Raw genomic sequence first — 23,822 nt, 5'->3', positions numbered from 1 at the left:
GCCAAACAGTCCTTTGTTTATCAAAGGGCATATAGCATTTCGGAATCATTTATATATATATATATATATTTTTTTTCCCGAAATCTTTCAATCAACTCATGCCATCATTTTGCTGTATTTTTTGCCATAATTTTTGTTGTATTATTCCATTATACATTATCTTTCCTAGAATATGTTTTTTCATGTTAAATTTAAAAACGCCAATGACCAATTCTTTCCTCAGGTGTTCAACACACTGGCGGTTTTGCGCCAATCCCCCAATGCCAAACAGTCCTCTGTTTATCAAAGGCCTAAAACATTTTGGAATCATATTTTTTTTTTATTTATTTGCTGAAATCTTTCAATCAACTCATGCCCTAAACAAAACATATAATGCTTTTAAAAAAAAATTAACCCATTGAAGGCCTGTTGATCAAATTATGTCACAGTTGTCAATTAGTATACATTTGCATAACTTTAGTTATTTTACTAGTTTATACCTGTGACAATATCTGATCAAAAGACCTTTAAAGTGTTAAAGTAAAGAAAAGAACATTACATGTTGATGTTTTTAAGGTTCAGAACTGAAGTTTGTTGAGAATTTTGAGCAAATAAGTCTTATTGTTACGCCGCCTTTAGAAATGAAGAGACTTTTATGTCCTGTTTAACTTTGAAGAAAATTTAAATTGAATGTCCCAAGAGGGTTAAACAAGTCACGAAACTAAATTGTTTAAATTGACTCATTTTGAGTCCAAAAATATAAAATAATATGTAATCATAATTTATTTAAGTGTCTCCAATTCAGACCAAGAAATAAATCATGTTAGAGACAATCTGTAATTTTACATGTACACTTGTTTTAACTTATATATCGTATTTTTCGGATTATAAATGGCTCCGGAGTATACGTCGCACCGACCGAAAATGCATAATAATTAAGGAAAAAAACATATATTAGTAGCACTGGAGTATAAGTCGCATTTTTGGGGGAAATTTATTTGATAAAATTCAACACCAAGAATAGACATTTGAAAGGCAATTTAAAATTAGTAAAGAATAGTTAACAACAGGCTGAATAAGTGTACGTTATATGACGCATAAATAACAAACTGAGAAGGTACCTGGTATGTTAACGTAACATAATATGGTAAGAGTCACTCAAATAACTATAACATAGAACCTGCTATACGTTTACCAAACAATCCGTCACTCCTAATCGATAAATCCCATGAAATCTTCTTCCTCGATGTCGCTTTTAAACAACTCTGCCAACTCCAAGGGTATGCGCCGCTTCCTCTTGTGGTTTTCTGCTGCATATTTCACTACGTCCAGCTTGTAATCTGCAATACATAATTTCCTTTTCGGTCCAATTTTTGTTCAGCCCTTCTCAGTTTTTATAAGTTGCCGCCAACGATGAAATGATCCATTTTAATATCGACGGCAGTAGCATATAGCATATAGCAGTTAGCATTCCATGACCCACAATGCACTTCTGCCATGACCCTCCCCCGCCGCATTCTTATTAGTTGACGTGTATGTGACATTTGCTGACGTGTGTGTGACGATTGCTGACATTTTCTTCGTCTCTTCCGCAAATGAGATAAATAATGTTATTTGATATTTTACGGTAATGTGTTAATAATTTCACACATAAATAGCTCCGGAGTATATTTCGCAAACCCGGCCAATCTATGAAAAAAACTGCGACTTATAGTCCCAAAAATACGGTAGAAGCCTTTTTTCGTATTACAGAATGGCATCTTTGCTCTGACTGTCGTCGATGATTGTCACACCGTGTCAGGTGACATTTGATGTGCTAAAACCACGGTCTTTAGTTGTTATGCCAAAAGTTGGTGAGCTTGATGATTCCGGCGAATATGGCGTCAACACCCTGTACTTAGCGCTAAGCATGCAAGTCCTGCTGCGTTGGTGCCGCTTTTTTCGTTTGACATCGCTTATGTCAAAGGCTCACCAATATGGAGATGTGTTAATGATAAAGCGGGATTTGAAGAATAGATGAAGTGCATAAACAGTTCTACTCTCCACGCAAGATGAAAAACAGGCACGTAAACAATGGCTTTGTCAATATTGAAACGGAAGTTCTCCTTGGTGAATATTTATTGTGATCACCACAACATAATGAGAGAAAAAATACAAATAATGTACACCAATGAGAATGAATTTTGGCCAAAATTACCTAAAAATCGCTTCAAAACAAAAACAAAACAATAATAGAGTAAAACTGCAACATTGGAATTACAAGGACTGACTGCATTCTTGTTTGATTACTCATTCTATAATTATAATTCAGGAGAGCTTCTTACAGTATAAGCTGTACGTGACACAATGGCGAGTTATTCCTCTGGTGCCATTGTGCCACCACCATTGCTATCCGTCCAACTGGCCAATCTGGTGCTGGAGTCACAGTAAAACCTTGTGACAGCAATAGTTGGCAGAATGATCACCTAGATGAATTAATACACGTTCTCAGAAATATGAATATGTAGCATTAAACACATCGGTGAAAAAGTTTATTTTGTGACGATCTTTTTAACAATGTTGACATCAAATGTTGGCAAAGCCTGAACGAGTACCTCTGTGTCTCGCCAAAGTATCCGCAGGCTGTAGAAATGTGCATACCTAGTGTTTGAAGTTGGCTTGAGGCAGTCCACATCTTTTCATCAGGTTCACTCTTGATACATCTTAACTTTGCCGTGAAAAAGGGCGTATGCCAGTATGTGTTGTGCGCTAGCAAGCTTAATACATGAGAACAAAAACACAAAGCATGAAGGATCATTAGTGTTGCGAACTAGGGACTCTTGCTTTTTTTTTGGTAAATAATACTTTCACTTTTAGATCAGTGGGTTGTGAGTTCAAACCCCTGCCGAGTCATACCAAAGACTATAAAAAAATGGGACCCATTGCCTCCCTGCTTGCCACTCAGCATCAAGGGTTGGAATTGGGGGTTAAATCACCATAAATGATTCCCGGGCGCGGCACCGCTGCTGCCCACTGATCCCCTCTCTTCCCAGGGGGTGATCAAGGGGATGCGTCGAATGCAGCGGACAAATTTCACCCAACTAGTGTGTGTGTGACAATCATTGGTACTTTAACTCAGTGTTTTTCAACCTTTTTTGAGCCGAGGCACATTTTTTGCGTTGAAAAAATCCGGAGGCACACCACCAGCAGAAATCAACAACTCAGTTGACAGTTAAAAGTCATTGTCGCAATTGTAAGATATTATTGTAGCTGAGATAGGCACCAGCGCCCCCCGCAACCCCAAAGGGAATAAGCGGTAGAAATGGATGGATGGATGGATGGATGGATGGATGGACCTTAAAGCATAACCGAGCATGCATCAATATAGCTCTTGTCTAAAAGTAGGTGTACTGTCACATCATGCCATGACTTATTTGGAGTTTTTTTTGCTTTTTTTCCTGTGCGCAGTGTTTTAGCGCTCCTATTTTGGTGGCTTTTTTCATTTTTTGGGTATTTTCCTGTAGCAGCTTAATGTCTTCCTTTGAGCAATATTTCCCGCATCTACTTTGTTTTAGCAATCAAGAATATTTCAGTTGTTTATATCTGTCTTTGTGGGGACATTGTTGATTGTCATGTCATGTTCGGATGTACATTGTGGACGCCGTCTTTGCTCCACAGTAAGTTTTTGCTTTCATCCAGCATTCTGTTTTTGTTTACTTTGCAGCCAGTTCAGTTTTAGTTTTGTTCTGCATAGCCTTCCCTAAGCTGTGAAGCCCCTTCTTAAGGGCACTCACCTTTTGTTCATTTTTGGTTTAAGCATAAGACACTTTTTTATCTGCATTTACAAAGCAATTAGCTGCCACCTACTGATATGGAAGAGTATTACACGGCTCTAGACAGCACTGACACTCAAAACATCCATCCATCCATCCATCTTCTCCCGCTTATCCAAGGTCGGGTCGCGGGGGTAGCAGCCTAAGCAGGGAAGCCCAGACTACCATCTCCCCAGCCACCTCGTCTAGCTCTTCCTGGGGGATCCCGAGGCGTTTCCGGGCCAGCCGGGAGACATAGTCTTCCCAACGTGTCCTGGGTCTGCCCCGTGGCCTCTTACCGGTTGGACGTGCTCTTGGGAGGCGTTCGGGTGGCATCCTGACCAGATGCCCGAACCACCTCATCTGGCTCTTCTCGATGTGGAGGAGCAGCGACTTTACTTTGGGTTCCTCCCGGATGACAAAGCTTCTCACCCTATCTCTAAGGGAGAGCCCCACCACACGGCGGAGGAAACTCGTTTCGGCCGCCTGTACCCGTGATCTTATCCTTTCGGTCATGACCCAAAGCTCATGACCATAGGTGAGGATGGGAACGTAGATCGACCGGTAAATTGAGAGCTTTGCCTTCCGGCTCAGCTCCTTCTTCACCACAACGGATCGGTACAGGGTCCGCATTACTGAAGACGCCGCACCGATCCGCCTGTTGATCTCACGAGCCACTCGTCCCCCACTCGTGAACAAGACTCCTAGGTACTTGAACTCCTCCACTCGGGGCAAGGTCTCCTCCCCAACCCGGAGATGGCACTCCACCCTTTTCCGGGAGAGAACCATGGACTCGGATTTGGAGGTGCTGATTCTCATTCCGGCCACTTCACACTCTGCTGCGAACCGATCCAGTGATCAAAAACAACACATAATTTGGAGACTATAATCACTGGTTTGCAAAAAATGTTTTTATCACAAATATGTGAAATTAGATCATCTCCCACGGCACACCGGACTGTATGTCACGACACACTAGTGTGCAGCGGCACAGTGGTTGAAAAACACTGAACAAATACTCTTTATCAAAAAAGATCCCCTAGTGTCAAATCTAGTGGAAACTTTATAATGAAAGCACCACTCTGCAATCAAGCTTTGTCTTGTGAAAATCAAATAAAAGAAGAAAGCTTGTTTGTATTTTTCAACATATTTGTTCTGTTTTTCACTTGTTTTTGTCACAGCAAATGCGCCATTGCAAATTATGCAAATTCGAAGGTTACATCATTACTACATCCCCAACCCACCAATGCACCCTGATTATCATCATACCACTGTGTTGCAATAAATCCTCTAAATTGTGCCAAAGACTTAGTTTTTTCAAACAGGGTTTTATAATGACTGGATTTTGTAGATGGATGAGGAAATATTTACCCAGTATGATCTGGTGGCTGGCGCAGCATGGCTGCCAGGGGGAATTGCCTCGCTGAATCCATTAAAGCTAACAAATTAGAGAATGTGGCAACTTGCTGACTGGATGGCTCAGTGAGTTTGACTCCAAGGTAAGATGGCAGGTCTGTCAAAGCTGTCTACTTTAGGTATTGCAAAGCCCACTGCACACACACACACTTTCTCGTTTGAAAAATTACATACAATTTTGATTGATTGAACTGTTGGATGAAGGGCAAGTTTCATCAGTTGTTTTTATGCTGCAATGTACAAGTTTGTGTCGACACTATAGCTGCGTTAACACTTGTGGTGGGCACTCTGTGCTCTGGTCTGTGACGTAGCTCTAAACAAAAATCTCTACTGGTTTAAAGTTAAAAGTTAAAGTACCAATGATTGTCACACGCACACTAGGTGTGGTGAAATGTATCCTCTGCATTTGACCCATCACCCTTGATCACCCCCTGGGAAGCGAGGTGAGCAGTGAGCAGCATCGGTGGCCGTACCCGAGAATCATTTTGGTGATTTAACCCCCAATTTTGGTTCCTCAGTCTTCGGTATGACTCGGTCAGGGTTTGAACTCACGACATACCGATCTCAGGGCGGACACTCTAGCCACAAGGCCACTGAGTATACATACCACTCTACCTATGTATATACTCTGTGGCCTACTGGGTAGAGTGTCCGCCCTGAGATCGGTAGGTCGTGAGTTCAAACCCCGGCCGAGTCATACCGAAGACTATAAAAATGGGACCCATTACCTCCCTGCTTGGCACTCAGCATTAAGGGTTGGAACTGGGGGTTAAATCACTAAAAATGGTTCCCAGGCGCGGCACCGCTGCTGCCCACTGCTCCCCTCACTTCCCAGGGGGTCAAATACAGAGAATAATTTCGCCACACCCAGTGTGTGTGTGACAATCATTAATAATAATTGTTATTTTTATATTCTGCTATTCATACCAGCTCAAAACCCTAATTTTAATTCATCGTAACAATGGTCTGTGTAACGTTCACAAAGTTCACTTGCAGGAGTGCCAAGACCCATCTGTTAAGCAATTGTGGTCACTTTGGTTTGTGCGGTAATTATTGCATGATTGCATGATCAGAGTTTTTTGTGTGAACAAAGATTAACTAATGGGAAATGTTAAAACAACTGTATTGGCACTTTTTGTTAAAACTATGTAATTCCTCTAGCAACATTATTTTTCCTTTCTCTCGACTGTCTGTTGCAGATAGGCAAGTGTACATGACCGTGGCAGTGGACCTGGTTGTAACCGAGGTGGTAGAGCCAGTTCGCTTCCTGCTGGAAACTTTACTCAGGGTTTATCCATCAAATGAACGGTTCTGGTACTTCAGCCGCAAGACCTTCAGCGAGACCTTTTACCTCAAACTCAGACACGTAAGTTCACTGCTACCCTTAGTAAACCTGCATGCAATACATTTGTTCAAGTCACTGACCGAAAAACAAATCAAAATGGTCCACAAACCCTGTCGTGGCACATGAACCATGTATTTGAGGGACAGTCAATTAACAATGTTTTAATGATTACTTCCAATTGGGGGTGTCCCAATCCGATATTGATAGTGCATGGTCCGATATAAGCAAAAAAAACTAGCATCGAATTATGCTTGCATCTAAAATCGCCAATAAACATAAGCGCTCTGATACAAGCAGTTCTGCATAGGATGGCTACCTTTCACGTTTGAACCGATATTATACCACTTCCCGGGTCCTGGGAATTGATACCAGCGATGCCAATTCTCAGTACTTTGGTCTGCGTTGATAAATGTTGGGTTTTTAATGTAACATCTAAAACTTAGGTCATTATGATAACTCTTTGCCAATCTTGTTTTCCTATTACATTTCTGATTCTCATTCGCAAGTACGAAATAGCAAACATTGCATGCCTTTGCAATTCCAAGACGTTAGATGGCAGTAGTTTATAGGCTACAATGTGCTGCTTAACTAGGAAGTAGTCTCTGCTATGAAGCTATATGTGCCTGTCTAGTCTTATGTTGCGCCTTACAAGGTGCTTATACTGTAATTATTGTACATACTTTTTAAATGTAACTTGTATATTTGCTGTAGTTTTCATTAACAAATTGAAGGTGTTGAAATCGGCAGCAAAAATTAGAATTTTTAATCAGTAGCATGTCAAGTTTAAGATGTCTCAAGGCCTCACCAACCCCCTGGATACAGAGATCCTCCCAAAGTCTGACCATAAGGATGAGATTCACATCCTCATTGTGGAGGTTTTCCTGCTTTACACTTACCAACCTTTGAGCGATACGCTGAACCAGCGTTACTTTATTTCCATCCCGTATGAAGAATGCTGAAAGAGGAGATGCTCGAGGCCTGTTTGTCAGCCACGTCTGGTGCATGTACTCGAAACACAAGAAAATAAATATGATATGATAAATTTATAAAATAAGAATCCATAGCAAATCCAGCATCGAGTTAACGCATTTTGGAAAAAGTTGAGCTTTACTTTATGTAAAGTTCAAGCGTTTTTTATCAGAAATATTTTATTTTTCGTCATTTAAAATTGTAAAATTGCCAAGAGGTTATTTGAGTGGTACCTGAGTGATTGTTTACTTGCCAAATGTTTAATCTGCAATTGGACGGGACTTCACAAGCAACAAAGGTATCGAAATATGATTTTACGTGAATCGATACACTGTACTACCGATGGAATTCGGTTGTGCCTATAAAAGTACGGTATTCCTTACCCATCCTTACACCTGCAGTGAGTTTACTTGTGCAAAGCTGGACAGTCAGTAACATCTAAATGGTCTGCAATTAGCACACAAAGTTGGTGATTTTTGTGTTTTAATGAAGTCTTTTACAAAAGGTAAACATGGTAGGCTATATTTGACTAAGAGATAGCAGCTACATGACAGCTAAGTACATAATGGCACATAAGCTAGACATAAGTAATGCACATGTTTCATTAAATATTATTGTAGTCTAAAACACAATAACAAATGTCAAATAATTAGACCCTCATATTACTTAGCACTACACAGTCTCCAAGGCAAAAAGCATATTAGAAAGTATCCAGTAAAAAACATGTCTGCATCATTCAATTTACTGCGGCGTGAGCTTAATTATTGTGATCACAATGTGTCGCCCAAAAAAATAATAACCACTTCAACTTAATTAAAAAAAGCATATGTCTTATTCCAGACTGTTAATGATGAATATTAGTGTTTTTCATAACTGCCATTGTTCTGTTTCACTAATTTCACTTAATCAAGTTAAAATTTTCTAACATTCCACTCTACAAAATTATAAAGGTATCTATGATTTGTGCTAATATTGCCTTGGATCAATATCACTATCAGATCGTCAGTTCAAAAGTGATGAAGCTTTTTCAGGACGATATTATGGTACATGTATTTATTCTTTCATGGCAGGATGCGTGGATTCCATTCCCCTTGTAAAGAAAATATAATTAAGTTAGTTTATTTATTTAAAGAGGATAGACTCAATAGTAATACTGCCTTGCTCTTCGTAAAACAAGATTCTTCTTTAAAGCCATATTTTACTGTTATTGCCATTATATTTTTCTCCCTTTATACATCTAATTATATTAGTAAATTGAAATAAAGTCGAATCAAGAGACTGTGCTGTATTTGAGCATGGTTATCAAATTTAAATCATAGCAACATTGTTAGGTTAGTATGATGGTTTTTGAGACCTTCTTTTACCTTCCCATATGCTGGAGTAATGTGGGTTTCTTCACATTTTGTCTGATTAAAATGTGCTGAAGAATGAGAACACAGTGTCTTACATTCCACTAAGATATGACCATCCTGCATCTTTTACCATGGAACAAAAAATGTACTTCAGTAAGCCACGGGGAGCTGGCAAAGCAGTGGAGTGTGGGGAAGCTTTACATTGTAGCAAGGTAATAAGTGCCTCTGTCTCATTATTGCCGTGTTTGTAATTAACGACGGCAGTCTGACTCGTACGCCTGATTGCCTCTGGAGTTATCTCCTTAGTAAATGGAAGACTGGTGCAGTGGTTAAGAGCTAATTAAAAGATTATATTGTGTGGTGTTTTTTTCCAGGAAGATGTCAATCAGGACACATACTGCTCAAGTATATCATCTTATTTTAACTCAAACTTTATGACTTTAGTCACAAAATATGATTGGTAAATGTTTTCAGCTTTGGTGCCTGAATAATTAGACTTTTTGACTTTCAAACATCACTGTAGGGCTATTTAACTATGGGCCCGGTGTTAAGTTTAATACTTAGGAGACAAACATTTTTGCAGAAGATTCCTAAAAATACTGTTGTATAGATGAACGTGGACCACTGTAAAGACATTGGCAGATCCTTGCATTAACATTTTAACCTTGCTAGAACGCTTGAGTCCAAACCTGTGATTTACATACAGTAAATGAGGCGTACCTCAAAGCACCTCTTGAGGTCTTCTCCTTTTTGGCAGTTACAAATTGTTTTCCTAATAGTATTTATGTAAGTAAGTGGTTGCTGTATCTTGTGTACTTTAGATGCAGCCAGTAGTATTTTATTCAACTTATTTAATTATAATTGGAATGTCCCTCAAGGTTCCATTTAAAGTCCTCTCTTTTTTATCATTTGGGTTATTCAACAGCTGGCCTGCAGATTCAGTAAAAGAATCACATTTTTGCAAAAGTTTCTTAAAAACACTAGTGTTGTTGAAGGGAGAATATTTGATTAGCTTGTTTGCATAAGTCCCTTAAAAACAGTAAGACACAAACCAAATCTTTACTGTAGAGCAGGGGTGTCAAACTCAAATACAGAGTGGGTCAAAATTTAAAACTGAACAAAGCTGCTGGCCAAGGTTGAACAAATTAACCTTTTATTAGGGACCCAAAAAAGTATTGCATTGAATATTAAACAAGCCAGGTTTATATAACTTTATAGTCACATGCAAAATCGAGTTTCAAATTATAATAATAATGAGTAAAAAATATCAATGGCATATCAAATTAAATTTAAATAAAATTGGGGAGGGCGGGGTTTGGTGGTAGCAGGGATGTATATTGTAGCGTCCCGGAAGAGTTAGTGCTGCAAGGGGTTCTGGGTATTTCTTCTGTTGTGTTTATGTTGTGCTACGGTGCGGATGTTCTCCCGAAATGTGTTTGTCATTCTTGTTTGGTGTGGCTTCACAGTGTGGCGCATATTTGTAAAAGTGTTAAAGTTGTTTATACGGCCACCCTCGGTGTGACCCTGAGCGGACGTGACGACAGGCTTTAGAGGACGCTAAAGGCAGTGCCTTCAAGGCACGCCCCCAATATTGTTGTCCGGGTGGAAATCGGGAGAAATTCTGAAGAATGGTTGGCCCGAGAGATTTTCGGAGGGGCACTGAACTTTGGGAGTCTCCCGGGAAAATCGTGAGGGTTGGCAAGTATGAGTATCAGTATTGAATGCAGTGTTACAGAGGCATCGCCGCTGTATAATACCGGCGGGCCAGCTCTAATCTTAATTTGATATTACCTCAAGGGCCAAATGAAATTAAACGGCGGGCCAAATGGCCGCAGGCCAGAGTTTGACACCCATGCTGTAGAGAATGCTGGTTCTCCGGAATATACAAAGTTGGACTAATAGTTTTCTGGAAATGCGGCCCTCAAAACTATTTTGTTTAATATTCCTGCATTAGTGTATCTAAGTAGTAGTAGTAGTGTGTGTTTGCCATAAAGGAGACCACATTAAAAATGATATACCTCACCGTGTAGTCTTAAAACTTTGGTTTATTTAATTTCTTCATTCAAATGAATTGGTATCCTAAAAAAATCTGATACAAAATATATATATATATATATATATATATATATATATATATATATATATATATATATATATATATATATATATAAAACAATATTACATAATATCCCCTTTGTATGTAACAGAAGGGCACTATCCCTGTTCAAGTGTTATTTGGCCATATGATATTGTCTTCTCATTCTTGTCCTCAGTGACTTTAAAAATTAGATGTTACCGGGGTGGATGGATCAATACTGCATCAAAGCTCATTGATCCACTCTACCAGGTGCAGGAGAGAGGCGCAAGCACTACAGTAAATAGACTACAAATAAACATCAGTTGCTTATGACACCCAAGGTCAGGTTTGCTTGTGTATTTATTCCCTTCTGCGTTATTCTACTTTTTTGGAAAAATACTCAATTTACTCCAAATCTTAAAAAATATATTTTGGAAATATAACCAAGTCTTCATTTAATTATTACAATTTTAACTTTACTCCTGAGTAAAAGAACATGTTGTGCTATATTGAACAAAAATGTAATTGCAACACTTGTTTTGCTCCCATTTTTCCCAAGTTGAACTCAAAAGATCTAAAACGTTTATTAAAAACAGAAAAGGCCTATTCCTCTCAAATAGTGTTCACAAATCTGTCTTAATACACTATGTGTTAGTGAGCATTTGTTCTTTGCCAAGATAATCCATCCCACCTCACAGGTGTGTTATATCAAGATACTGATTAAACAGCATGATTATTGCACAGCTGTGCCTTAGGCCAGTGATTCCCAAATGGGGGTACGTGTACCCCCGGGGGTACTTGAAGGTATGCCAAGGGGTACGTGAGATTTTTTTTAAATATTCTAAAAATATCCACAATTCAAAGATCCTTTATAGATATGTTTATTGAATAATACTTCAACAAAATAGGAATGTAATTTATAAACTGTGAAAAGAAATGCAACTATGCAATATTCAGTGTTGACAGCTAGATTTTTGTGGACATGTTCCATAAATATTGATGTTAAAGATTTCTTTTTTTCTGAAGAAATGTTTAGAATTAAATTCATGAATCCAGATGGATCTCTATTACAAACCCCAACAAGGCACTTTAAAATGATGATTACTTCTATGTGTAGAAATCTTTACTTATAATTGAATCACTTGTTTTTATTTTTCAACAAGTTTTTAGTTATTTTTATATCTTTTTTCCCAAATACTTCAAGAAAGATCACTACAATATTTTTGCACTGTTATACAATTTAATAAATCAGAAACTGATGACATGGTGCTGTATTTTACTTCCTTATCTTTTTTTTCCAACCAAAAATACTTTGCTCTGATTAGGGGGTGCTTGAATTAAAAAAAATGTTCACCGGGGGTACATCACTGAAAAAAAGTTTAAGAACCACTGCCTTAGGCTGACCACAATAAAAAGCCTCTCTAAAATGTGCAGTTTTGCTTTATTGCGGATGTGGAGGGGTCAGAAAAGCACAGCTCCTTTGCATAGAGTTGATCAGGTTGTTGATTGTGGCCTGTGGAATGTTAGTCCACGCTGATTCAAAGGCTGTGCCAAGTTGCTGGATATTGGCAGGAACTGGCGCACGCTGTTGTATATGCGGATCTAAACATGCTCAATCGGTGACATGTCCGGTGAGTATGATGGCCATGCAAGAACTGCGGTGGTTTGAGCTTCCAGGAATTGTGTAGAGATCTTTGCAACATGGGGCCGTGTATTGTCATGCTGCAACAAGAGATGATGGTCTCGCGTGAAGGGCACAATAATAGGCTTTAGGATCTCGTCACGGTATCTCTGTGCATTCAAAAATCTATAAATAAAATGCCGTAGCGTTTGTTGTTCGTAAAATACGCCTGCCCATACCGTCACCCCACCCCCACCACGGGCCACTCGATTCACAGCGTTAATATCAGCAAACCACTCTCCCACATAACGCCACACACACTGTCTGCCATCTGCTCTGAACAATAAATTGAACACCTCCAACATTCCATACACCATCGAATGTGAGCATTTGCCCATTCAAGTAGGTTAGGACGATGAAGTGCAGTCAGGTCGAGACCCCAATGAAGACGACTAGCATGCAAATAAGCTTCCCTGAGATGGTTTCTCACAGTTTGTCCAGAAATTATTTGGTTATGCAAACCAATTGTTGCAACAGATGTCTGGTTGGCGGGTCTCAGACGATCATTGCGATGCACCTGCTGGATGTGGAGGTCCTGGGCTGGTGTGGTTACATTGGGTCTGCGGTTGTGAAGCCTGTTGGATGTACTGCCAAATTCTCTAAAACGCATTTGGAGCCTGCTTATGGTAGAGAACTGAATATTTAACTCCCGTTTAAATAAATAAATGTTTATCCTCATCACCATAATAAATGTTTATCCTCATCACCGACTGACAGAAAAATGTGTTGTGTAAAATCCCTGTAATTCCTAAATGGTAAATACCAATGTCAAGTGAAAAGTATTGAATTAAGACAGTCAAACACATAAGGTGGAGGTAGAGCTGGACAATATGACCCAAAATGCATATCACATTATAAATTGAATCCCTTCAAGGTAACAGTATATATCGCGGTATAAATGTTGCGGTGTAAGTGTTGCGGTGTACAACTTATAATGGAAGTGTTTCTGAAGAAACCCTTTGCAACCTTAGCAAAGCTAGATTGATTAAAAAAAAGAAAGCAAAGATAGAATGTAATTATTGTGCAGAAGAACCACAGAACTTCTAAAACGGCAGAGCACAAATATCTACTGTAGCCAAATTTATATCGCTTCTACGTCATAGAATGTATACGGCACACTCCTAAGCAGAGGTATTGGGTTTTCCTTGGGGTGAAATGTATATACATAATCATAAATACTTAAAACTGCTTCCTCTTTAAACAGACTTTTATTTTTACTTTCACGTTATGCCCCAAAACCTTTAAAGACCGACACAAAGCTCAGGTTACAACTGCAGCTTGCTCAACTTAATTTTATGGTACCTCACAATTCTAAAGGTAATTTAAAAGGGTTCTGGTAGGATATCTTGTCAGTGTTCACTATTGACTAGTTCTAGTTTTCTACTATTTACCTAAAGTGACCTGTAATACAATGCAACCATGTTGTGTGAACGTCCAGCATGCACCGGAGAGCGCAGGCCAGAGTGATGCTGTGTATGAGGTGGTGAGTCTTCAGAGGGAGGCAGAGAGAAACCAAGAAAGACAACTGGCCTCACCCACCGAAGAGGAGGAGGCAGATGACGGTAAGAGTATTCACTCACTCTTTTTGCTTGCTAAGTTGCACTACCATTTTACAGTTCATAATTATGAATGCCAAAACATGTGTCAAGCTCAAAACTAAGCACCACAACGTTGTAGAAGGAAGATAAAAAGCACATTTTCTTTCTTATCACTACATTATACACTTAAGCAATATATTTAACAGTATATTGTTAGCTACAGATAAGATCTAAGATGTCTTACTGATTTTTTGGGTTCTTATGTCCACTCAATGACTTCCCTCCACCAATGGACGACAATGACGATTAATGTACTGTCTGTCAAAGGAAAGCAGGTTTTCCCTCAACAGAAGGTAGAAATCTTTGAGACCTTGCTGAGTCATATGCATTAGTTTTTGCTAACATTGATGGTTCACTTACTTCAACACTAATATTGTTACTGGAAACTGCATTTTCCACCCCATTTATATCTGTAATCAATTATTTGCTAACCTTTACCTGAACTTAGTAGACTTTAAATCTATGTATTGATATGTTATAATATCATTATATAGACCAGTGGTTCTCAAATGGGGGTACTTGAAGGTATGCAAAGGGGTACGTAAGATTTTTTAAAAATATTCTAAAAATAGCAACAATTCAAAAATCCCTTACAAATATATTTATTGAATAATACTTCAACTAAATATGAATGTAAGTTCATAACCTGTGAAAAGAAATGCAACAATGCAATATTCAGTGTTGACAGCTAGATTTTTTGTGGACATGTTCCATAAATAATGATGTTAAAGATTTATATTTTTGTGAAGAAATGTTTAGAATTAAGTTCATGAATCCAGATGGATCTCTATTACAATCCCCAAAGAGGGCACTTTAAGTTGATTATTACTTCTATGTGTAGAAATCTTTATTTATAATTGAGTCACTTGTTTATTTTTCTACAAGTTTTTTGTTATTTTTATATATTTTTTCCAAATAGTTCCAGAAAGACCAATACAAATGAGCGATATTTTGCACTGTTATACAATTTAATAAATCAGAAACTGATGACATAGTGCTGTATTTTACTTCTTTATCTCTCTTTTTCAACCAAAAATGCTTTGCTCTGATTAGGGGGTACTTGAATTAAAAACATTTTCACAGGGGGTACATCACTGAAAAAAGGTTGAGAACCACTGATATACAGAATAACTGGACAGCAAGAAATCTGGCTTAGGAAATGACCAATTGTACCACTGTCAAAGCAATGATACATTTTTGTAATCCTTTTACCGAACTGAAAGGTACCAACATGAAAAGTTGAAGTTGTCAGTTGCCCCCCTGTTGTTTTTTTGAGCACAATATTAAAGCAGTTCTAATTAGCTGGCGGCCCAGGAATGACAAAGAGGTCAATTCAAAACTTGGGAGATGGACATTTTTGTCCAAAACACTATAGCACACTGTGATGAGGTAGCGACTTGTCCAGGGTGTTCCCCGCCTTCCGCCCGATTGTAGCTGAGATAGGCGCCAGCGCCCCCCGCAACCCCAAAAGGGAATAAGCGGTAGAAAATGGATGGATGGCACTAAAGCACAGGTGTCAAACTCAAGGCCCGGGGGCCAGATCTGGCCCCCAGCATTAATTGTTGTGGCCCCCTATGCCATTTTATGTGTTCCACCATGTCATTTTACCTGACCCGCCTCATTATTTTAACATGGCCCACCATCTCATTTATTGTTGCCCGCCATATTTTTTTTAACTTGTCTGTCACATTATTTTTATGTGGCCCACCACGTCATTTACTTGGCCCGCCACAACATTTTATGTGTTACTCTATTTGATTTTATTTGGCCTGCCACATCATTTAACGTTGCCCACGTCATTTTGTCTGGCCCGCCGCATTGTTTTATGTGTCCTGTCACAACATTTCATGTGTTCCTCCATTTTATTTTATGTGGCCTGCCAGATCATTTAATGTCGCTCACTACGTCCTCCCACATTAGTTCATGTAGCGCACCACATTGTTTCATGTGACCTGCCACACCATTTCTTGTTTTAAGCTACATCATTATTCTGGCTGGCTACATTATTTAAATGGCCCGCCACATTATTTATTGTGGCATGGTTTGTCCGCCACATTATTTTATTTAATGTCCCCCACCACATCATTTTATCTGGCCACGACTTTAATTTATGTGGTGTGCTGCGGCATACATGTCCTGCAAAAGGTTGGAAATAATAAAGCTCTTTTTGGCTGAATGCATTTCTTTTCATTTTGACCGCCAAAAGATGTACTGCTTTCAATTGCATTTGTTGTAGGCTTTATTTAATATTATCTGATCAAGCAAAAGGATATTTGAAGCATTTTTGTCACTTTGACTAAGAATTAAGATGCATCTTCAATCTGTTAGTAAAGAATGTAATAATCAAAAACAGTCTCCTCTGCAAATTCTGAAACTATACATTTATATATATATTTACTGTTTCAATCTTCCCTTTGAGTGCAGCCATAATTACAATGTGGCCTTTAATAACAAGATTGTCACCTGTGCACTAGAGTGCTCCTGTTTTATAGAGGAACATGGACCGCGTAAACAAGTTGGCAAATCCTTGCATTGACATTTTAACCTTACTATTCAACCGAACACTGGGGTCCAACCTGATGCTTTCCTCAAGACACCAGTTTAAGTCCTCTAATTTTTGGCAGTTACCATTTTTTTCCTAAACTTGGGAGATTTTCTCAGCAAATTCCTAAAAATACTGTTGTATAGACATTGGCAGATCCTTGCATTTAACCTTCCTTGCAAACAGAACGCTGGAGTCCAAACTTGTGATACAGTAAATGAGGCGTTCCTCAAAGCACTCCTTTTAGGTCTTTGTTTACTTCAGATGCAGTCAGTAGATATTTGTTCAACTTCTCTCGCTAGTTAGTGTTCCTCAAGGTTTCATTTTAGGTCCTCTCTTTTTCATTGTGCTATTCAACTGGTGGCCCGTGAATTCAGTTAAAAAAACTTGAGAGACCCACATTTTTGCAGCGGATTCTTAAAGGCCTACTGAAATGAGATTTTCTTATTAAAACGGGGATAGCAGGTCCATTCTATGTGTCATACTTGATAATTTTGCGATATTGCCATATTTTTGCTGAAAGAATTTAGTAGAGAAAATGGACGATAAAGTTTGCAACCTTTGGTCGCTCTTAAAAAAGCCCTGCCTTTCCCGGAAGTAGTGCGCGTGACGTCACAGATTGTCTGACTCCTCACATCCACCCATTGATTACAATCATGGACGCCAGCAGTGCGACCGATTCTGACTGAGAAAGTGATAATTTCCCCATTAATTGGAGCGAGGATGAAAGATTCGTGTTTGAGGATATTGATAGCAACGGACTAGAAATAAAATAAAAAAAGCGACAGCTCCGGGCGACGGCAGTTTGAGTGTTTCAGATGTAATTAGACACATGTACTAGGATAATTCTGGAAGATCCCTTATCTGCTTATTGTTTTAATAGTGTTTTAGTGAGATTTTAAAGATTGTAAAGTAAAGATTGTAAAGACATACCTCGAGGTCTGATGGCTGCGTTGAACACACTGTGTCTCAGAGAGAAGCCGAGGAGCCAAGCTCACAGCTTCTGCAGAACGACGAATAATCCACGGATGTCTTCGGTAAGATATATATCACAATCTCCCCATCCAAAAACATGCTGATTGACGTAGAGAAAACATGTTCGCTTGACTGCTCTGTTTTCACAACAAACAAAAAAACGCCGGCTGTGTCTCCATTATTAAATGAACAAATTGTAAAAGATTCAACAAAACAGATGTCCAAAATACTGTATAATTATGCGGTTGAAGCAGACGACCTTTAGCTGCGTGTGTGCGCAGCGCTAATATTTCCTTACAGTCCGTGACGTCACGCGTATACGTCATCATTCCGCGATGTTTTCAACAAGAAATTCCCTGGAAATTTAAAATTGTAATTTAGTAAACTAAAACGGCCGTATTGGCATGTGTTGCAATGTTAATATTTCATCATTGATATATAAACCATCAGACTGCGTGGTCGGTAGTAGTGGGTTTCAGTGGGCCTTTAAAATTACTAAAATGATGTCATATACATATGGTCTTTGACTAGCTTTTTTACAGACAAAATAAATGGACCAAATGTCTACTGTAGAGGACGCTTGTTTTACTGAAGGTACAAAATAAGACTCCCCCCGATCCTTGACTCTCTAGACATGTGGCCCTCAAAACAATTTAGTTGCATAACCCTGTGGCCTGTACTAAACCATCAGTTGATCCTGCACGCTGCATCATGAGTGTGTGAACGAGGTTCACTTCCATTCCAAGGCAGCAAATGCCATCATCTACAATATGGGAAAATTACAACATTAAAAAGTGCATTGAGTACATGCACAGTGGATATATGCTAGATAAATGCAGCCCATTTATTATTTACTCCACAAAATCACAGCAGTTCAGAAATAACTGCTGTGAGACTTTCACCAAGTAGAACAAGGTACTTTTCTGTGTTGTATATGGAACACATTATATTGTGTTTCCATTTTAAAGGGTTCCAAAGTAACTGCCAGTCCCAGAGATAGGATTTGATACACTTGTGCAAGGGCTTATTCCATGTTCCAACAAAATCGAAATTTAAACTAGAGGTACTCAATAGTGTGCAGCTCTCCACTAAGGTGAAAATAATGGGGTCTAGGTATCAGCACAAAAAAATACTGGCAAAGAACAATATTGAAATATATGATAATACAATACAATTTCTCATGTGATACTAATTCAAAGCGGAACAGTCAATATGCAAAACTATAATGATCACAAGAGCGAAGCAAATGACCATGAAATGCTATAAAGACGCTCTGCCAAGTCTCCAAGGGTGCGATAAATTAAGCCAACACTATACACACAACACATCATCCATCTACAAAGTAGAGAGAAAACCATAAGGATGTTTAATGCAATGATTGTAGTGAAAACATTTCAATGCACTTTATTTACCTGTGATTAAAAAAAACAAGATTTTCACCCCAAAAAATTATGTGCATAGTAAGGTTTTGCGACCGTGTTTCATTGTGATTTTGACATTAACATTAAAACTAGGTTAGAATAATAACAACTGTAGTCTTGTTGGAGCAAGACATCACTGTGTTTGCTTGCTGTCACTTGTTAAGCCAGAGAAAACCAAATGTTATTTATTTATATTTTAGAGCCCACGCACAAAAGTGGTAGCCTTTTGCTTGTAATTACTTTAATTAAGTGTTTGCACTAAAGATACAGGACAACACAGGGAAATAATTAGATATTGTTTCAATACTTAAACAGCAAAGAATTATAACGTATTTTTCGGATGATAAGTCGCACCGGCTGAAAATCCATTATAAGAAGGAAAAAAACATATATACGTCGCACTGAAGTATAAGTCGCATTTTTGGGGAAAATTTATTTGATAAAATCCAACACCAAGAATAGACATTTGAAAGGCAATTTAAAATAAATAAAGAATAGTGAACAACAGGCTGAATAAGTGTAGGTTATATGAAGCATAAATAACCAACTGAGAAGGTGCCTGGTATGTTAACGTAACATATTATGGTAAGAGTCATTCAAATAACTATAACATATAGAACATGCTATACGTTTACCAAACAATCTGTCACTCCTAACCGATAAATCCGAAGAAATCTTCCTCGATGTCGCTTCTAAACAACTCTGTCAACTCCAAAGGTATGCGCCGCTTCCTCTTGTCGTTTTCTGCTGCATATTTCACTACGTCCATCTTATAATCTGCAGTACATGATTTCTTTTTCGGTGCCATTTTTGTTCAGCCCTTCTCAGTTTTTATAAGTTACCGCCAACGATGGAATTATTAATTTTAATAGCTACGGCAGTAGAATATAGCAGTTAGCATTCCATGACCCACAATGCACTTCTGCAATGACCCTCCTCCAACAAATTCTTATTAGTTGATGCGTATGTGACGATCGCGGACGTGTGTGTGACGATTGGTGACATTTTCTTCGTCTCTTCCGCAAATGGGATAAATAATATTATTTGATATTGTGTAATCTGCAGTACATGATTTCCTTTTCGGTGCCATTTTTGTTCAGCCCTTCTCAGTCTTTATAAGTTACCGCCAACGATGAAATTATCCATTTTAATAGCTACTGCAGTAGCATATAGCAGTTTGCATTCAATGACCCACAATGCACTTCTGCCATGACAATCCCCCGCAGAATTCTTATTGGTTGACGTGTATGTGACGATTGCTGACATTTTCTTCATCTATTCCGCGAATGAGATAAATAATATTATTTGATATTTTACAGTAATGTGTTAATAATTTCACACATAAGTCGCACCGGAGTATATGTAGCACCCCCAGCCAAACTATGAAAAAAACTGACTTCTGGTCCGAGAAATACGGTATGTAATTACACAAAAACTATAAAGTTGTACCTTCAAAAACTGTAAACTAAAAGGGCTTAAGGGTGAATCCTAATATAATAAAAACACATTCTAGAGATGTAAAGTAAACTACATAAAAAAACTAAATCAGTGGTTCTTAACCTGGGTTCGGTGAGTCCGGCGAAGGTCAAGACACACCCGACTCATCGCGTAAATAAAAACTTTATGGATACCTCTAAACAATGTTCCCTCTAATTTTCCATCTGATTTGCAGGTGTGTAATTTGTTGTGGTTCATTTTGTGCACCAGTAAAAAAAAAACAACACATATAACTTTGTCTAGAATTTGAAAAAAAAAAATAAATACATTTATTTTTCACTAAAGAAGGGTTCGTTGAATGTGCATATGAAAGTGCTGGGGTTCGGTACCTTCAACAAGGTTAAGAACCACTGAACTAAATACAATGTCTTACCTTCCCAACTGAAAAACAGGACAAAACAGATTTGAAGTAAAATAAGGTTTTCAGCTCTTCTCAATTTAAACACACTTGTAACAAATATTCTGGGGATAGATTGGCCAGATAAGAGTAAATGGAAGGAGCTCTTTTGCTTTCTGGCAGCCTATTCTGCCTTTTGCTGGTCCTCTGACACAGTGGACCCCAACGTCGGGACCAAATAAATGTGTTCCTAAACATTATTAAATGGTTTTGTCTTCCATTCTTATCTTATTTTAAAGGGAGCCTCACTATGGGTCACACTATTGCACTATTGAGGCTCCTTCATCATTGCGCGGCGTTACGATACACTAGCAAAGTGAGTCTATTTTGGTAATGTAACTGTAGTTATTCTTGTGATTTTATCGCCTTGCAATCCCTCGTGTGGCAATTCATTCACTAAAGAAAAATGTTCATGTCAATCCTAAGCAGTGTTAGAAATAAGCTTTTTTTTTTCTAACCCTATTTATTTATCTCGTGACGAGTTATCTAATTACTTCTTTGTGCGTTACAACATGGTTACCGTTATTGAAGATGTAAAGTGGCACGCTGCCTCTGAGGTGGTCGTGTGTCAACAAGTCAGTTTCAGAAGCTGTTTTTTGCTTATTCTAAAACTGCCTTGCAAATCGTTTGCGTTTCTGTATGGATTGGGTGGTGACAGTAAATTTTTACCATGGTGACATGAAGTGAAGTAGTTCACGTGAGGACCGATCATGTCTTCCGGTACCGATTTTATACGGACAGAGGGGACACAACTGCCTTGCATACACGGGCCGTGATTTGAAGTGGGTGTGATTTTAAGGCAGGGGTGTCAAACTCAAATACAGAGTGGGCCAAAATTTTAAACTGAACAAAGCCGCGGGACAAGGTTGAACAAATTAGCCTTTTAATAGGGACCCAAACAAGTTTTGCATTGAATATTGAACGAAAGGCTTGTATAACTTTATAGTGACATGCAAAATCGATTTTGAAATAATGATAATAATAATAATATCAATGGTATATTAAATAAAATAAAAAAATAAATAATTAATGCCTCTTTCCTATTTGCAGCTTTCTGATGTAAATATCAACATTAACTTGGCAGGGTTTGGTGGTAGCGGGGGGTGTATATTGTAGCATCCCGGAAGAGTTAGTGCTGCAAGGGTTCTGGGTATTTGTTCTGTTGTGTTAATGTTGTGTTACGGTGCGGATGTTCTCCCTAAATGTGGTTGTCATTCTTGTTTGGTTTGGGTTCACAGTGTGGCGCATATTTGTAACAGTGTTAAAGTTGTTTATACGGCCACCCTCAGTGTGACCTGTATAGCGGTTGACCAAGTATGCCTTGCATTCACTTGTTTGTGTGTAAAGTCAGCATATAGTATGTGACTGGGCCGGCACAATGTTTGTATGGAGAAAAAGCGGATGGGACGACAGGTTGTATAGGACGTTAAATGCAGTGCCTTTAAGGCAAGTCCCCAATGATGTTGTTTGGGTGGAAATCGAGAGAAATTCGAGAGAATGGTTGCCCCGGGTGATTTTCGGCAAGGGCACTGAAATTCGGGAGTCTCTCGGGAAAATCGGGAGGGTCGGTAAGTATGAGTATTAGCGGTGAATGCGGTGTTATAATACCGGCGGGCCAGCTCTAATGTTAAATTGATATTGCCTCAAGGGCCAAATTAAATTACACGGTTGGCCAAATTTGGCCCGCGGGCCAGAATTTGACACCCATGTTTTAAGGGATTAGATACATGTTTTGTAATATTATGAATAGGAAGCAAATTGCTTTTTGTACAAAATAAGACAAAGTAATTAAATAAAACACTTTATTTTTACAAGATTGCATTGCAATATGGTTTAATATTTACAATGTATATCCTGGCAGGGAATCAAACCATGTCCGTGGGAACAAAAGAGCCCATACACTACAAATTTGCGTTCTTTTTTTCATTAGCACAAGTCCTGGTCAACAACATAACTACCTTTTGAGTGGAGCATTGGACTCCTGTGTGTTTTATTTGTCTTACTTGTTCGTGATGTATATTGTTTTCATCCCGTATGTGACCGTTGATTGGTCAGCTGCTGCGTGCTGTCAATCATTGTCACGTTGGCAAGAAGGCAGCCAAATAAAGTCTAAAGGAAGAAGCCCGCAGTTTAAGGGGCTGTTTTCCACCTGGTGCTAGTGTTTGACTTGTCTGTATTCAATGACATTGTTTTTGGACGTTGAAAATAGCAGGGGACAAACAGTGCTTTTTGGAAAAGTGCCCGTTAATGCTGAACTAACACAGCTAATGCTGCTTTTGTCTCTTGGAAAAAGGCACCGCCTTTTTAAAGGTACACAATCATGCCCTCTGATCTCATGAAACATCTGTCAACGTCATATGTCAGATTTCAATATTGATTGATTAAGTGTAATTTTGTCAGTAATTCAAATGTTTTTTGGGGAAAGTAACTATAATTTATTATTTTTCGTCAGTGATTCAATCAAATACATTTAAAAAAACCACATCTATAAATGGACGTTTTTACAGCGTATTGTTTATCGCAAGCAGTGTCCATTTTTCTGTCTTGAATCACCGACATGTATTAACTGAAAAGGGAGGAAAATTGTCTCTGCTATGTACAATTGACCCAGCCAAAGTCATGCTTTTGCTTCCAGTTCTGTAGCTGATGGCTTTCAACTGTCACTGGGGGAGCCATTCACTGGGCTAGTTCTATAATGCTCCTCTCTCCTACCCGCGAGACGAAAAAATAGAAACACTCAGGGACACTGAGCTGGAGGTCAGCCTTATTGTGTACTGAGATG

The 23,822-nt window shown here is 38.6% G+C and overlaps 1 protein-coding gene across 1 annotated transcript in view; it reads left to right on the top strand.

Annotated features, from left to right (window-relative positions):
* Positions 1-23,822, top strand: part of rabgap1l (RAB GTPase activating protein 1-like) — a 258,076-nt gene that overhangs the window by 33,019 nt on the left and 201,235 nt on the right. Inside the window, exons 10-11 of the mRNA XM_061883477.1 lie at positions 6,386-6,552; positions 14,049-14,172. Of these exons, the coding sequence (XP_061739461.1) occupies positions 6,386-6,552; positions 14,049-14,172 (291 nt within the window). The remainder of the gene's footprint in view (positions 1-6,385; positions 6,553-14,048; positions 14,173-23,822) is intronic.

Source organism: Nerophis ophidion, linkage group LG22 (genome assembly GCF_033978795.1).
Source record: "Nerophis ophidion isolate RoL-2023_Sa linkage group LG22, RoL_Noph_v1.0, whole genome shotgun sequence".
Taxonomy (NCBI): Eukaryota; Metazoa; Chordata; class Actinopteri; order Syngnathiformes; family Syngnathidae; genus Nerophis; species Nerophis ophidion.
The sequence above is the reverse complement of the archived record's forward strand: the minus strand, read 5'-3'. Positions and strand labels throughout refer to the sequence as shown.